Source organism: Hemiscyllium ocellatum, chromosome 15, assembly GCF_020745735.1.
Source record: "Hemiscyllium ocellatum isolate sHemOce1 chromosome 15, sHemOce1.pat.X.cur, whole genome shotgun sequence".
Classification (NCBI taxonomy): domain Eukaryota; kingdom Metazoa; phylum Chordata; class Chondrichthyes; order Orectolobiformes; family Hemiscylliidae; genus Hemiscyllium; species Hemiscyllium ocellatum.
Genome location: NC_083415.1, coordinates 63,992,347 through 64,010,308, shown reverse-complemented (window position 1 = coordinate 64,010,308; position 17,962 = coordinate 63,992,347). Strand labels below are relative to the sequence as shown.

General features: G+C 39.1%; 1 protein-coding gene across 1 annotated transcript in view; it reads left to right on the top strand.

The window, feature by feature from the left end:
• LOC132823015 (death-inducer obliterator 1-like) overlaps nucleotides 1–17,962 on the top strand; it is a 142,429-nt gene that overhangs the window by 73,416 nt on the left and 51,051 nt on the right. The window contains exon 8 of the mRNA XM_060836546.1: nucleotides 11,695–12,166. Within this exon, the coding sequence (XP_060692529.1) occupies nucleotides 11,695–12,166 (472 nt within the window). The remainder of the gene's footprint in view (nucleotides 1–11,694; nucleotides 12,167–17,962) is intronic.

The window sequence follows — 17,962 nt, the reverse complement described above, 5'->3', positions numbered from 1 at the left end:
ATTATGACTTGAAAGGCTCATGAATCTATATCAGAGTGTCAAAAATCAATGATTATATTAGCATTATAAATTGCATATTATACTCAGTTGAAAAATAGTAAAGGAAGTTACTTTTCAAATGAAGTGTTGTAGAGAAAAGCAGTTTCAAATTTTCTGGAGACCAGGAGAATTTTAGAGATTGCATTAGCAAATTTCCTTTGCAGTATATCACTGGTATCCACATCTGTAACGTTATTTAATTGTGTAACTCCATAGCATTTTGATTTTTGTAAATTAACTAGATTGCAAGTTTTCCGTGCCCTACTGGAATTCAAAGCAGTTGCATTCTCCCAGAGGAAGAACAAAACAATGATGCAGGATTTCTCAACTCCACTTCTGCCTTATTTGGATCACTTGGCCAAGAATTATTTTCAAATACATTTGTATTTCCCAATAGCTACATGCAGTCAAAATTTTGGATTTAGTTTGATATGGTGACATAGTTAGCTATTAAAAGTCACAACTACTTTTTAACCCTGCTTTCATTCCAATTGAACCTTTTTTGGTATGTATATTTAGGAATTGAATAAAATGTAGTGAACCAGACAGACCTAAAGTTTTTGAACCTATTTATTTGAGATTAAAATTTTGTTTTTAAGCGAGTGGATAAACATAATCAAATTGAAGTATTTTTTACAGAATTCAAACATGAAGACTGTTCTTTTTAACCATTTCCACATAATTAATTTCTCACTGTTCTTCTCTGAAACTTGTACATGTTCTGAGGAAAAACGTATAAAATTTAGAATTTTAAAATGCTTTCTGTTAATCTTCGGTAAATAATTCTAGGAATAATAACCAATTGTACAGTTCTGTAATCAATCCAGCAAGTAATTTGACAGACATAAGTTCGAACTGAATATGCTTAGGTCTCCTCTTGGCTAAATCCAAGTGAAGCTAGTTTTATTTGCACCTTGCAGTCTTGTATTTACCTTTTCATATTTGTGCTTCTCCAATTCTGGTTTCAATTTTAATCATTCAATTATTAGTAACTGCACTTATGACTGTAAACTGGAAATATGGAATTGCTTCCATAACCCCTTCACATTTCTGTCTCTCTCGTCCTTTAACTTGCTGCTCGATGTCTACATTTTTGAAGACTTTTGTTGTTTGCCCTGTTATCTCCTTAAGTGATTCACAGTCAAACTGTTTGATACTGTTCCCAAGTGCCTTGGGATGCTTTACAATGCTAACAATCCAATGTAAATGCAAGTTGTTGATTCAGATATTTATCTGTTATTCCCATTGTATCTGCCTCAACCATTCTGGTAAAACATTCTACCTTCCACCAATTTTCCTCACCATATCTGATTTCATTTTCTTGGTGGCAGTGGATGTCCTCTCAGCACTAATTTTTCTTGATGAAAATAGTCTTTCCATAGTAAACCTTTCCAAAGCCATAATCTGAAGGAAACTAGATTAAACCACCTGTAGCGGTATCACTGTATTTTTTTTCTCTCTCATTTCAAGTCTGTCGATAGCTTCTCAACCCTTGTATAATTCTGGTGAACCAATGTAGAATGAACTCTGACTTCAATGTATTTTCTAAAATTGAGCAACCAAATGATGACCTCCATATTCTTTGATTTTGTCTAACTATTGATTTAGAACAAAATTATCATATGCCCTCGATAATATGTTATGGAACTGTAAACAAACCAAAAGGCTGTTAACATTTTAATGCTTTATCTACCTGAACACAGATGTGTCGAAGCACCTGCTTGCTCTTCTGCATCATTCCTTTGTGTTTATATTTCCATTTCTTGTCTTCTCAAATTTCACTGCTGGTAGTGAGAGTTTGATAGTGTATTGATTTATGTTACTGAATTTGTAATCTTGAGGCCTGGAGTAATAATTCTGAGAACATTCCTATCCTTCCATGGCTGATTAAGGACTTCACTCCGGTTTACAAAATTCTAAAAATTTGAATCAATAAAAGCAAGTATAAGGTGTGAAATTACCATAAAGGCATAACTGGCACATAGAATCGATTAAGAAATTAAAATAGCCATCCTATTCTTAGTTCCAGTTGCACACCAAAATGATTGCTTTTTAATTGCCCTCTGAAGTGGCCTTCCAAGTTACTCAGGTATAACAACCTGTGCGTGATTTTGTTTCTAAATTCACAGTTCTGAAAATTGAATCGTTTCTGTCACCTTTCAACCAATTCTGTTAAAACTATTTGCCACTGAAGTCTTGTGATCCACATGCTATTGGTGAAGTTCTCTTTGTTATTAGCAAATTACAGTGATCAATTGGGAAACTTTAGAGATCAAAATTTGAACTTATGGGAGCCTATTCATAAAAGCCAGTTAAATCTGTTCAATTAAACTTCATGTAAACGCATACTGTCGCGTTGCAGAAAACTGCTCAAACTATCAAGGTATGTCTTTTAAAGGGGGAGGTATTGGAGTTGTGGTAATGTCACCGCGCTAGTAATCTAAAACTTAAGGTTAATGTTCTGGGGATATGTGTTTGAATCTGGCCACGACAGATGATGAGAATTCCAATAAAATTGTAGTAGAATTTGAATTGCGATAAAAATCTAGACTAAAAATTAGCCTAATGGCAACCATGTAAGCACTGTTGATTTCTGTTAAAAACTCCTCTAATTCATTTAAGAAAGGAAATTTGTCCTTCTTGCCTGGCCTACACGTATTTCTTAACTGTTTCTCCGGGCAGAAAGTAAGGACTGCAAATGCTGGAGAAATCAGAGCTGAAAATGTGTCGCTGGAAAAGCGCAGCAGGTCAGGCAGCATCCAAGGAACAGGAGATTTGACGTTTCGGGCATAAGCCCTTCTTCAGGAAGGCTTGGAAAGATAGGAATGTTCTCAGAATTATTACTCCAGGCCTCAAGATTACAAATTCAGTAACATTAATCAATACACTATCAAACTCTCACTACCAGCAATGAAATTTGAGAAGTCAAGAAATGGAAATATAAACGCAAAGGAATGATGCAGAAGAGCAAGCAGGTGCTTCGACACATCTGTGTTCAGGAGACTGTATCTCTGGGCAGTTAGGATGGGCAATAATTTGCAGGCTGAACCACCAATGTCCACATCCTGCTACTAAAATTAAGAATATTTTTAAAAAGTGGAACAACTGCATGGAAAGAGCACTTTGTTAAACTTTGTTAAATGTCCTACCCCTAATACATTTATCATTGAGTTAGAATTGACATAACACAAAACTTTGTCCAATATTCAGAAAGTTTCATTTTTGTAATATATTTAACAGAAAGAGTAGCATATTGAAATTGATTAAGTACTGACCAGGTAAATCATCTTATTGAGAGGGATAACCAAAAGCTTGATTGAAAAGAGGGATTTTCACCTTGGGGGATTACAACTCGAGACTGAGAGCTTTACTTTAAAGTACTGTGAGAGTGCACTGTACTGAATTAGGATGTGCACAGATCATTTGCTTCCTGGTTTTGGCCAATATTCTTCATATGGGCTCAGCACACTTGAAATTGGAGTTAATCACTTGGGGATTGTACCATGAAATCATAGGTATTAATATTGGAAAAGCAAGTTCTGCCACAAAACTTTAAACCTAATCTATTTATTCAAGATTGCCCAGCAGTATCTATTTGATTTTTTGATAGCATATCTGCAATATATCACAATCAGCTACTGCTTAAAAATAAACATTAATTTATTTAACTCTTTTTTGAGTACTGCAAGTACAGCATAACAAACGTATTTCACCCACCATGCAGAATATTTCATTGCATCTCCTGAATCGTAAGTGGTATCTTTCATAACCGCTTTTGTTTTAATAAGGAGGATTCATTCACGAGTATTCATTAAAACAAGTCAGCATACCATCTGAATTGGAATTAAAGCAGACTTGATGGGGATAAAAACACTTCCATTTGAGTTGTGGGTTACTTATAACAGGAGAGTAACCACCGATCTGCCTGTTTGCACAACAGTGTATTTATGTTGTCTTAAATATTTCTAAGACTGAAATACACACGAATGGAAGGGGTTTGATATCTTGCTGATAGTATTTGTATCTGTATTGGAGAATTAAATGAATTTCAAATTTACAAGCAATTTCTGGAAAACCTTTGGGAATGAGAAAGTATGCAGGAGGCCTCCTGAATGTGTGCCGATAGGTTAAGGTTTAATAAAATTATTGGAAGATTTTCTGATAAAAAGACTTCTCTCTTTTGAGAGGATGGTGCATTATTTACCTTAATGTTGCCAAACATCTTGAGCTGCTTTAGTGAGCGATTCTGTTTTCAACATAATAGTACTGTCCGTAATAAAATGAGTGTAGTCTAACTTCATGGTTTCTCTGTTGGGCTGGGCTGCTCTTGTTAGCATTTATTGGCAAAAATTATTAGTTTTTAAATTGATTTGTGAGACTTGGACGTCATTGGCTGGCCAGCATTGATTGCCTCCTTATTTGCTGCTGTGAGCTGCTGCCTTGAATCACTGCAGTCCACTTGCTGTGGGTTGACCCACAATGCTGGTTAGAAAGGGATTCCAGGACTTTGACCCAACAGTTGTTAAAGAACAGTGGTATAATTCCACCTCAGGGTGTTCAATGGCTTGGAGGTGAGCTTGCAGGTGATGGTATTTCCAAATACCTGCTGCCCTTGTCCTTCTAGGTGGGAGTAGGGATTTTTGGTGAATTTCTGCAATGCATCTTGTAGATAGCACATACGGCTCCTACTGAGCACTGGTGGTGGAGTGATTGAAGTTTTGTAGATGTGCCATTCAAGTGGGAGCTTTGGCCTGGATGATGTCAAGCTGCTTGAGTGTTGCTGATGCTGCACCCATCCAGGCAAGTGGAGAATATTCCATCACACTCCTAACTTAATCTTTGTAGTTGATGGAGAGACTTTGGAGTGTAGGGACGTCAGTTACTCTTCGCAGTATCCCTAGTCTCTGACTTACTCTTGTAGCCACTGTTTTTGTCATGAGTCCAGTTGAATTTTTGGTCAATGGTAACCCCAAAGATATTGATAGTGGTGGATTTAGTGATGATAATGCAGTTGAATGTCATGGGGAGGTGGTTAAAGTGTCTCTTATTGGTAGGAAAGAGTGAGGACTGCAGATGCTGGAGATCAGAGTCAAAGGATCCCTGATGAAGGGCTGTTGCCCACATTGTCGATTCTCCTGGTTGGATGTTGCCTGACCTGCTGTGCTTTTCCAGCACCCCATTGTGCAAATGTTACTTGCCATTTGTCAGCCCAGGCCTGGATATTGTCCAGATCATGTTACATTTGAGCATGGACTGCTTCAGTATCTGAGTCATCGCAAATGGTGCTGAATACTGCAATCATCAGCGGATATCCCCACTTCTGACATTATGACAGAAGGAAGGTCGTTGATGAAGCAGCTGACGATTGTTAGGCTTAGGCTATTACCCTGAGATATCCTGGAGCTGAGATGACTGACCCTCCATCTTCCTTTGTGCCAGGTATGACTCTAACCAGCGGTGTGTTTGCCCCCAATACCCATTGATACCAGTTTTGCCAGGGCTCCTTGATGCCATACTCACTTAAAGGCAGCCTTGACGTCAAGGCCTGTTACTCTCACCTCACCTCTGGAATTCAGCTGTCTTGTCCATGTTTGAACCAAGACTGTACTGAAATCAGGAGCTGAGTGACCCTGGTGAAACTCTCACTGGGCATCACTGAGCAGGTTCTTGCTGAATATTTGATGTTTGTCACTTCAGCATTCAATCCTTGTCACTTCAGTCTCAAACTTCTTAAAAAGTAATGCCTTGGTATCAAATCTTTTAATACAATCAGACTATTAGTTGTATGCTATTAGAAAACGTAAACCACTAGACAGTTAACATTAGATTTGTGCTGTGAGCTAGCTTGGGATAAACCAAATTGTTTGCTAGCATTTAGACTTTGAAATCCGAGAACTTCACTCTTGTCTGCCAGTGAGGATTGAGTTCAAACCTAGGTCATAGGATGGCAAACTCTACTAACTTGCACCACTTCAATTTCTGAAGTGTCATAGTCTGCCTGAAATGTCCTGAATGGTGAAAGTCTGAATTAATTGTTTTTTTTTGTCATGGATGGTAGCCTAACCTGGTTCACTTGCAGGTTCAATTATTTGTGACAACTCTGATCATCTATTGTTTTGTTTCCTTGCTATTTACAATTGGTATGCTCTGGACTGCAGGTAGCACTCATCTTTGAACCCCACAGCATAGACAGAAGCACATAATCTAGGTTGAAATCTCATTGCAGTACTGAGTTTCAGAATCCATCTTTTGGGTGAGATATTAAAGTAAAGGCCCCTTCAGTCTTCTCCATTGGACCTCTAATGTGTTTTGAAGAGGAGGAGAGAAATTGTCCTGATCTCCCATCCAAAAGCCCCTCTATCATCATAATTAAAATGATCTGGCCACTATTTCAGTGAAATATAAGGGGCTACAGCAGCAAATGTACTTCATTGAAAGTGATCAGCTTGGGATATCCTGAAGTCGTGAAAGGCATTGCATAAATGGAACTTCTTTTACTGACATAAAGTCATAGAGATGTACAGCGCGGAAACAGTCCCTTCGGTCCAACTCGTCCATGCTGACCAGATATCCCAAATTAATCCACCTTTGCCAGCACTTGCACCCTATCCCTCAACTCATCCTATTCATATAACCATCCAGGTGCCTTTTAAATGTTATATTTGTATTAGCCTCTACTACTTCCTCCGGCAGCTCATTCCATACATGCACCACCCTTTGTGTGAAAGAGTTGCCCCTTAGATCCCTTTTAAATCTTTCCCCCCTCACCCTAAACCTATGTCCTGTAGTTCCGGACGACTCCAATCCAGGGAAAATGCCTTGTCAATTTACTCTATCCATGTTCCTCATGATTTTATAAACCTCTGTAAGGTCATCCCTCAGCCTCTGACACTAGAGAAAACCTCTCCAGCCTGTTCAGCCTCTCCTTATAGCTTAAATCCTCCAATCCTGACAACATTCCTGCACATCTTTTCTGAACTCTTTCAAGTTTAACTCCATCCTTCCTATAGGAGGAAGACCAGAATTGTGCACAATATTCCAAAAGTGGCCTAACCAATGTCCTATACAGCTGCAACATGACTTCACTTCCATTTTTGTGATCAATCAACTGATTTACATCCAATCAGAACATCATAATGTACTATCTTGATCTGTCACATCAGTGATTTGTAATGAAAGTAAAATGTTTATGAAGCACAACTGTATACAAGCGAACAAAATGCCCATATTTTTACAGTTTAAGAGTTATTACGTATGACGCACAGTTTAGTTGACTTGTTAATTCTACATCAGAGGGCTATGAAAATAGTATCCATGAAATTGGTCATGTCAGCAAGTCACTTTTTATTGGCTAGTGTTTGGATTTCATTTATATCAAAGTAAATAAATACCATCTCACTTCATGTACATGTAAAAATTCAAATCAAGTATTCCTATGTCTTTACACTAATATAGTTTCTCCTAACTTTCTAGCACTGTTGCCATTCTGAAGTTGTTTTTGAATTTGATGCAAGAATTACTCGGGGAAGGAACTTTGCATTTTTAATCCTTGGTTGAGTTTTACATGTTCCAACTTATGCTGGGCACACCCATGGAAGGCATTCCTTCACACCTCTATATTTAAGATACCTGCTGATGTTCAATTGAACAACATTGTTACTTTGACCAGCAGATGAAGAAAATTGTATCAAAGGAACTGAAGTCTGTAAATGAAGACAGGAACACAAAAGTCACAGTCATGTTCAAGAAGAAAGATGGTCATAAATTGGGCAAAGAAGAGAAACTACATTCACCATTATGCTACTTTACTTTCAAGGCTTAGTAGTGTCAGATTGTGAAATAGAGACCAAAGATCTTAGGCTTGTTAACGTGCAGTCAACAGGCTTGTATTCATAACTGAATTGGAAATAGAACAAAATTCATATAATATAGAAGGTATACTGAATTTTATATCTGCAAATATCTAAGTGATTATCAGTGCTCAATCTTTTCTGCTAACTCAGCCCTTGCATATCTTAGTGTATATTTCCTTTTTAGATTAGGGGAGTGGTTTATATTGCAGCATTTAATGATGCAGAATTGGCTGATTGGATGGAGGCCAGGGTTTGCTCTTCAGGGAGAACATTGCAAACAAATTGACAAATATAAATTGTTTGAAACACACAGCTGGGCTAGTTTCACTTGGGGAGAGAGAGACCGTTAACATTTCAGGTTAATGATCTTTCATCCAAATTAGAATAGGATTTATTCTGAACCTGTGTTTCGTTAATGTAGAAATTTTGGCTCTTTCACTCTATACAATAATTTCATTTACATTGGATATTTCACTCCAGTTCAGTATACTTTTGAGTTGATGTTTAGTTAAGTGCAATTCTGAAGCAGCAAAACCCAAGAACATTAAATGGGATAAACCATCAGCTACGTGTATTTTTTTTGTTGATAATGGGTGAAAGAGCAACAGTGTACCCAAGGCATTGGATGAATTCTGCACCTCTTCAAAATGGGTGGGGAAATCTTAAGATCTGCCTGAGCATTCAGAACAGGCAATCTTAGCTTGCCATTTGAAATATGGTGGCATCTTCATTACTGAATCAGTCTTTATGCAAAGAGAAAAGAAAAATAAATTAGATGCTTGAGATATTCTAAAAGGTTGCTAAAATGAGACTTGATATTGTGGCTTTTTCATCTGCAGCTCATCAGAACTGAAACCCAAGAAAATCAACATTAGAAAAGCAACATTTTATACAGCTTGGGAAGCAGGTGCTGATTGGTTGGGCTGTGATCGCATGGAGATGCAGTCGGAACTGCTAACTGCCTTAATTAACTGACTAAATTCAACCCAGTCAGATGGTTCCTAATTGGTTAGGGACTGGGGTGCAGCAGGGACTGGAAATCTCCATATCCCTTTAACGCTAGAGAACATTCAATGGTGTGGACATATGCTTTTTACCTACAAAGAACAAGACAGTATTTGAATAAAAATGTAGGTTTCAGCGCACACGTGAACCATGCTGCAAACCTAATTGATTGGTGTAATTCTTAGCCCACTCTAGATTATTTAATAAAGGTCCAAGAATCAAATGCAAAAAAATTAAAAAACAAATGTATTATGCAGGACACTTGATCATGTAGCAGATGTGTATCTTAAGGATCACTAACAATACTAAATAAAGTTATCTGCATTTTGTTGAGGGGTGGGTGTTGGCAATCAGGAAATCTGTCTTCGGCTCTTGATCGGCTAATGGTCTGCATGCATTCACATGAATGGACAGGCAGGACATGGGTACGACATCTTAATTAAAAGTTCCACTCTGATGCAAAACAATGCTTTCACTCTGTCCTATTGTATTCACCTACGTTGTATCTGTGCCCTGATATGGGACTTATAACAACTCCTGACGCTTGTGGACACTACAGTTGAGAATTATAGTTGCATGACAGTTTGAAAACCCCAAAATGTGGAGCCAACATTATTGACCGAAAGCAATAATTCATAGACAAATGGCACTAAATAAGTCTGTCTTCCTTTCTTTATGCCAATTATTGGTATTTCAATCCCTACCCTGACAACAATTCTCAAGAACCCTGCATGTGTAATTAAGTTCCATCTATTAGAGTAATTTCTATTATGTAAAGTGTTGTTAATCAATAGATTGAACCATTATAGAGAAATTTTGAATAGTCTGGAGGTTCAGTTAGTATTATTAATTCCAGTCCTCGGTTTGACCAATTTTCCAGTAAAATGTAGTTGAATTTCATTTCAACTTGCCCAAAAGGTCGTCTTTTGACACGCATTGAAGTGGTATTAGATTCACTTATGAGGACAGTTAAAGATCTTTGAAATCTATTTATATTCATTTAAAATCTTCAGGCAGCTGTGTTGACTATAAGAAGAGGGGATACTGGTGATATGTTCTTGCTCTGCAGAATTGTTTAAAACTTTATTGCATGTTTATTTTCAGGAGGTAAAAATGTAAATATTAGAATGAATTGTAATGGGAAAAGTACGATACTTAGCTGTTGTAGTTGTGCGATTCGCTTCAGCTACAATTGACAGTACAGTACTCAACTACTTCACTCAGGTTTGACGTTCTTAGTTCATTGAGTACTGAGCAGTGCAAATTGATTTAAGAAACGTAATGACTTCACAGTCATTGCTCAAGCTTGTGTTGATATGTTGTTCACACCCTCTGGGTGTCACTGAAAGCTTTGCAGCTGCTGAATTAGTTATGAAATATAGGCAATATATTTCAACAGACTAGAGCAAAAGCAAATTTTACACAGATCCTGCAATTTTGTCTAGATAGTGTCATAAGTGTCTCTTACATCCAGCTAAAAGTGTAGTCAGGGCCTCAGTTAAAAGACAATGCCTCGCACAATGTAGTACATCCATGGTGATGAACTGAAATGTCAGCTTATGTGTGGATGTCTTTAAAAATTAAGCCTTTTTATTCCTAGAGATGCTACGGTGGATTCAGCCTGACTGGTTAGAAAAAGTATGAGTTGTCACTACACTTTACAGTGCAACAAATCCCTGAGTTTAAAATGAGAAAAAATATTAATGAACAGTTAGTTCAGTACATAATACATGGCTTGAAGCAGGTGGTGGAGACTGAGGGATGGATGAACACAGCATTGGGTGAAATAATATTTGCACCAAGCCTTGAGTTTTTTATTAAATTAAAAATTAAATGCAGTTGAGCTGATCTTAATTAAAAAGCAAATTAAGCACCTCATTTACAAGTAAAAGGTTTATCGACCAAGTGCTTTGTTTAGTTTTGTTTGTGTAGGAATTGAGGATTTTGGTAAACAAATCAGATTGTAATTTGAAAATTTGTACAGCAGGACTTATTAGTTTTAAGTGATTAGTCTTATATTCAAGTTTGAGCTGTTTTGAAGACTGGTATTTCGATAATTAGTGAATAATTGCAAATTTTAATCAATTGTTCCTGAACTGAAATTTACAATGATTTGAGATTTTTGTTGCTTTGAGCAGTACTTTATTGTACACTGATACAGATAGATTAGATCATCTAAGTATATCTTTTTGTGCTGTTGAAATATGTTATAACTTGTAGAAATTACAATGTGCAAATATTCCAGTTGGAAAAATTAGCACTCTGTTGCACTATATTGCAGAAAGTACTAGCAGTACTTCTGAAACTGACGGAGTTTCTTTTCTGCACTCTTGGAAAATGTATGACAACTTTTTTTACCCTCTCCAGTGATAGGTATAGGTGGTAAAATTCAAAGCCAGTTTTGAGAGGCTTTGATTTGGCCTGCTAGGCTTTACACCAGCGAGTTACATGCAATGGGACCCACTCAGGTTCTGTGGTAACTTGATGAAACTACTTTTGAATGTAAATTCTAATTAGTTACAAGATTGGACTGAACAAATCAAATTTGTATTTGTACAGTGCATGCCTTAGTTCATAATTTACAAATCATTTTCCCAACTGAATCAGTACATCTGCAGCTTTTGATTCTCAGACTTCAGTATTCTAATCAATAATGTATGTGATCGTGAATCTTTTGTCCACTAGTAGGAATTGAAGCATGTTTTTATTACAGCATTTCCTATCGTTTTGCATCCAGTGATGTCAGTAATTTAATAGCATCTACTGCATTATTTTCACTGGAAATGTTTATTTTCAGTGACTCCAAAGGACAAGGCAGCTGACTCCAAGCAGACTGATTCTGAATCTCTCGATGAACAAACTCCTGCAACTTTGCGATCTGCTTCCTCAAAGCTATCAGCTACAGCAACAAAGCAACCTGCTGGTTCAGTGGAACAGCGTGTTGTACCTAAACGATCTACTCCACAAACTTCATCAAAACATCAAACTGCATCTAAACATCAAACCTCATCAAAACATTTAATTTCAACTAAGCAACAGACTTCAACCAAACAAAGCAGCACTGGGTCAGAATACCGAATACCATCCAAGCATTCTTCTTCTGCAGCCAAACACACTGTGCATTCATCTGAGCAACCTCCAGCTAGAAAATCAGCTGATAAACAACCAGTTCAACCTTCAGCTCCAGCTCCAAAAAACACCAGCCAACTGTCTAACCCTCAGATTCGACATAACATCCGTCGGTCACTTAAGGAGATCCTCTGTAAAAGGTGAGGCACAGTTGATGTAAACTTTTTTGTGCAAAGGTGCTGATAGGAAAGAACCAGATGAAATGTGTTGAATGTAGACGTGTGATTATATTAATGAAGCCAACAGCCATCTAAAAATTGCTCTGCTTTTCAATATGTAAACGATACATTTGGAAGATGCAATTTTGATAAGTTCATCTTTTTAAGACCATAAGACATAGGAGTGGAAGGAAGGCCATTCGGCCCATCGAGTCCACTCCACCATTCAATCATGGCTGATGGGCATTTCAACTCCACTTACCCGCATTCTCCCCGTAGCCCTTAATTCCTCGAGACATCAAGAATCTATCAATCTCTGCCTTGAAGACATTTAGCGTCCCGCCTCCACCGCACTCTGCGGCAATGAATTCCACAGGCCCACCACTCCCTGGCTGAAGAAATGTCTCCGCATTTCTGTTCTGAATTGACCCCCTCTAATTTTAAGGCTGTGTCCACGGGTCCTAGTCTCCTCGCCTAACGGAAAAAATTTCCGAGCGTCCACCCTTTCCAAGCCATGTATTATCTTGTAAGTTTCTATTAAGTCTCCCCTTAATCTTCTAAACTCCAATGAATACAATCCCAGGATCCTCAGCCATTCCTCACAACAAAACGAGAGCGCCACATAACATGTTGATCACTTGCTCTAAAATAATTTTACATCTTGTATGTAAAGGTTCAAAAAGTGATGGGGAAATTTAAAAGGCAAGAAACCTGTAACTGACCAGTGAGTTTTTGACTTTGTTTCTGGCAAAAGAAATGGTTATGCAAGAAATTGTGAATTTACAATCTGCAGTATTTTTGTCTAACGTGCTTTAGTGTTGGGTGGTCAAATTAAGAACAGTGCTTTTGTCTCTACAGTTTTGCTTACTTGGGCACCTAAGTAAAGGAAGTGCTAATTTTGATGTTTGTTTGCTATTTAAACCTAAGATACAATTGAACTTAATACAATTTATGCATGATTTGGAGATCCTGGTGTTGGACTGAGGTGTACAAAGTTAAAAATCACACAACACCAGGTTATAGTCCAACAGGTTTAATTGGAAGCACACTAGCTTTTGGAGCGCTGCTCCTTCAGGTGGTTGTGGATTTATGCAGTCAGAGTTTTGCCAGAATAACTTTCGTTACGCGTGTCAGTCTTGTCAGACATGTTGGTTACTTGCAATATCCTGTTTCCCATGTTTTTCTGATCAGTTCATTTTTAATACGTTTCAGTCTCTGAATGAATTTCAGCATCCCAAGGTCACAGAACAAACACTTCAAATAATACAATGTAGGAGGACACTATTGTGACCCATCATGTTTCTGTTGGCTCTTTGAGGGAGTTTTCATTCTCCTATTCTTTTTTCATAGCCCTACACATTTTCATTTCAAATGCATATCCAATTTTATTTTAAAACTTACCACATCTGCTTCTAGCATCCTTTTAAGCAATATCATCTTCTGTTACAGTATAGAAGAGGTCCTTGGGTGGCATGTTGGCTCAGTGGTTAGTCCTGCTGCCTCACAGCACCAGGAGCTCTGGTTCCATTCCACCCTGAGGTGACTGTATGGAGTTTGCAAGTTCTCTCCGAGTTTATATGGGTTTCCTCTGGGTGCTCCGGTTTCCTCTGGGTGCTCCAATTTCCTCCCACAGTCCAAAGGTATGCAGGTTAAATGGATTAGCCATGCTAAATTGCCTATAGTGTCAGGAAATATGCAGGTTAGATAGGTTAGCCATGGGAAATGCAGGGATAGGATGTGTTGTTGCGGAAGGGGTATTTGAATGGGATGCTCTTTGGAGAGTTGGTATGGATTGAATGGGCCAAATGGCCTGCATCCACACTATAGGGCTTTCGTGATTCGTCGGCCCATCACGTTTTGTACTGCCAAAAATATATTACTTGCGCTAGTCCCACGTTCACGCTTTAGGCTGAATACTTTTTGAAGATTGAGGTGACACACTGCAACAGCCCTTCTCGGCAGTGCAGTCAGATCACACTTTCCTCAGGGCGGCACAGTGGCTAGCACTGCTGTCTCTCAGCGCCAGGGTCCCAGGTTCGATTCCAGCCTCTGGTGACTGTCTCTGTGGAGTTTGCACATTCTCCCTCTGTCTATGTGGGTTTCCTCTGGGTGCAGTCCACAGATGTGCAGGTTAGGTGAATTGGCCATGCTAAATTGCCCCATAGTGTTAGGTGCATTAGTCAGAGGGAAATGGGTCTGGGTGGGTTACTCTTCGGAGGGTTGTTGTGGACTTGTTGGGCCGAAGGGCCAGTTTCCACACTGTAGGGAATCTAATTGAATAAAAAATTGCCCCTAAATCTCCTGCCTTTCACGTTAAAATTATGCCCCTTGCTCTTGATCATTGTTAAGGGAAACAGCTGCTTTCTATTTCTCCTATCCATGCCCCTCTTATATGCACCAGTCCGGTCCCCCTCAATCATCTCTGTTTTAAAGAAAACAACAAGCATATCCCATCTCTCTCTCTGTAGCTGGAATGTACCGTCACAGACAACACCTTGTTAAATCTCAGTTGGACTCTCTCCAGTGCAATCATATTCATTCTATAGTGTGGTGACCAGAGCTGCATATAGTACTGCAGCTGTGGTCTAATCACCAAGTTCTGTACAGCTCCAACATGACCTCCCTGCTCTTACAATTTATGCCACAACTGATAAAGGCAAGCATCCAGTCTGCTGTCTTTTCTACCTTATTAACCTGCCCTGAAACCTTCAGGGATCTGTGGGCCAATACACCCAAGATCCTTCTGTTCCTCTGAGCTTCCTAGTGTTTTGCTATTCATTAAGTACTCCCTTGTGTTGTTCCTTCTTCCAAAATGCATCACCTCACATTTCAGGGTTAAGTTCCATCTGTCACTGATCTGACCAATCTGATCAATTCATTTATATCTTCTGTAGAATAGATCTTTCTCCTCTGTTAGCCACCCAGCCAATCATTGTGTTGTCTGCAGACTTATCATCTCTCCCCCATTCTCATCCACCTCATTCTCGAATCTCTCAAGCAATTCAGGATCCAGCACTGATTCCTGTTGTATACATTGCACGCCAGGCTACAGTTTCACAAACCGTCTTCTGCCACCACCCTCTGCCTGCTATTACTGAGCCCGTTTTGAATCAATCTTACCAGTTACTCTGAATCATATTTGCTTATATTTTTTCAGTTTCCCACATGGCGCTTGTCAAAGCTGAAATCTGTATAAACTGCATCAGTTGCCTTACCCTCCTCTAAATACATCCTAAAAAATTTCCTTCAGTTTTCTCCCAATGCATTGTAATTCATAACTGACTCTTTTTTTTTATCGTTTTCTTGCAAAATCACCCTTTTACCTGGTCCTCTGCCCCCAAGGACAATTTCATATATTTGAAAATCTCCATCCAATCTCTCTCTGACTTAAAACAAAGCACCAAATAAAATAAATTACTGTGGATGCAGGTGCTAAGAGTCATACAGCTTGGAACCAGACCCTTTGGTCCAACTAGTCCACACAAACCATGTTGCCAAACTAAACTAGTCCCACTTGCCTGCATTTGGACAATTTCCCTCCAAACCTTTGTTCATGAACTTATCCTAATGTCCTTTAAATGTTGTAACTATACCTGCATTCACCATTTTCTCTGGCAGTTCATTCCACACACAAACCACTCTCTAAAATAGTTGCCTGTCATCTCCTTTTTAAATCTTTTTCCTCTCACCTTAAAATATATCCCCTAGTTTTGAATTCACCCCCAATCCTCCTGGGGTGGGGGGGAAGGGGAAGAAGCCCTTCTCTAGGTCCCTCATTATTTTATAAACCCCTAATGTCACCCCTCAACCATCAATGCTCCAGTGGGGGGAAAAAAGTCCCAGCCTATTTTTCTAACTCAAACCCTTCATTCCCAGCAACAACCTGGTAATTTTTTTCTGAACCATCTTCAATTTAATAGTATCCTTCCTATAATGGGGCAACCAGAATTGCACACAGTACTCCAAAAGAAGCCTCACCAATGCCCTGTACAACCTCAACATCTGAAACAAAACCAGAAATAGCTGGCAAAATTCTGCAGATCTAGCTGTATCTGGGGGAAGAAAGCAGAGTCAAGTTAGAGTCTGGTGACTTTCAGTCCTGAAATGTTAATTGTACTCCTCCCCACAAGTGTTGTTAGACCTGCAGAGTTTCTGTTCTGTTTTTTTTCTCCCTGTTGACCTTCTCTGTTTTATGGAGAGATCACCTGTTCGCATCATCTGTGTAACTGAAGTCTTTCGTCCATTCCTGGTAAATCTCAAAGACATTGGCACCCTCTCCAAGACTGTGACAATCTGCATAAAGTCCAGAGTATGCCAGATGTAGCCAACTAGTGTTATAAAATGGTTTAGCATATGTTGTCTGTTTTTGTACTCTTGTGTCTGTTTTTATAAACCAAAGGTCTTGTGACTTTTTTTAAGTTATCCTTGGCCAATCAACTTGAAAGACTTTCATGTGCACACTCCTAGTCTTCCTATTTCTTCAGTTCTTTTAAAAGCTTTGCCATATATTTATGTTGCAGCTCATTCCTCCTATTAACATACGTACCTTTATTATGACAAATTTCATCTGCTGACCCTCTCTTCATTTCACTAGTCCATATCTTCCTAAAGTCCATGATTATTCTCAATTTATTGTATTTCAGAGTTTTGTGGCATCTGCAAACTAATTAAATGTGTATGTGATTAAAGATCACAAAGTAATTACATATGTTGAAGTGCATTATCCTTGCAAAGTCATTTGGAAGGATAAGCAATACAAAGCTTGAGTATCTTGGAATGATCAAGTTGGAAATAGCCCCATGGTTGTGGTACAAACTTGCTGGTGGAACCCAGGTCTGGCAGTATCTGTGGAAAGAAATCAGAGATAACATTTTGGCTCCAGTGACCCTTCTTCAGAACTGACAATAGTTTGGAAAAAGTTGTCTTATATGCAGAAGTTGGGGGCAAGGAAGGGAAGCGATGTTAAGGAGTAAACAGTAGGTGGCAATAGAACCCAAAGAGAACAACAGTTGAACAAAAGAATGGGTAAGTCAATCTGGGAAAATGAATAGCTGCTAATGGGGACTATTAGTGCCGAATAATAGGCTTTGTGTTCTGGCAGACCATGTCAAGACAAGGCCTGGTATGTGGGGTGGGGAAAGTGGGAAGGTGCTCAAACTCTAAAATTGTTGAACTTGATAGAGTCCAGAAGGTGATAGTGTCCCCAAGAAGAAAATGAGGTGTCTTTCTTCCAGCGAGCACTGCAGCAAGCCTGTGACAGACACCACCCACGCCTTCCACCTCCTCCAAGACTTCAGTTTTCCCATCCCCCAGCGCTTCATCTTCACCAGGGATATCCAATCCCTCTACACTTCCATCCGCCATGACCAGGGCCTCCAAGCCCTCTGTTTCTTTCTCTCCTGACGTCCCCAACGGTACCCTTCCACCACCACCACACATTCGTTTGACTGAACTGGTCCTCACCCTTAACAATTTCTCCTTCGAATCCTCTCATTTCCTCCAGACCACCCGTATGGGCCCCAGCAATGCAAATCTCTTTGTCAGCTACGTAGAACAGTCCATCTTCCGTAGTTACACAGGCACCACTCCACCTCCCCCCCCCCCCCCGCTACATTGATGACTACATTGGTGCCACCTCGTGCTCCTGCGAGGAGGTTGAGCAATTCCTCAACTTCAACACATTCCACCCTGACCTTAAATTTACCTGGACCATCTCTGACACCTCCCTCCCCTTCCTGGACCTCTCCATCTCCATTAATGACAACTGACTTGACACTG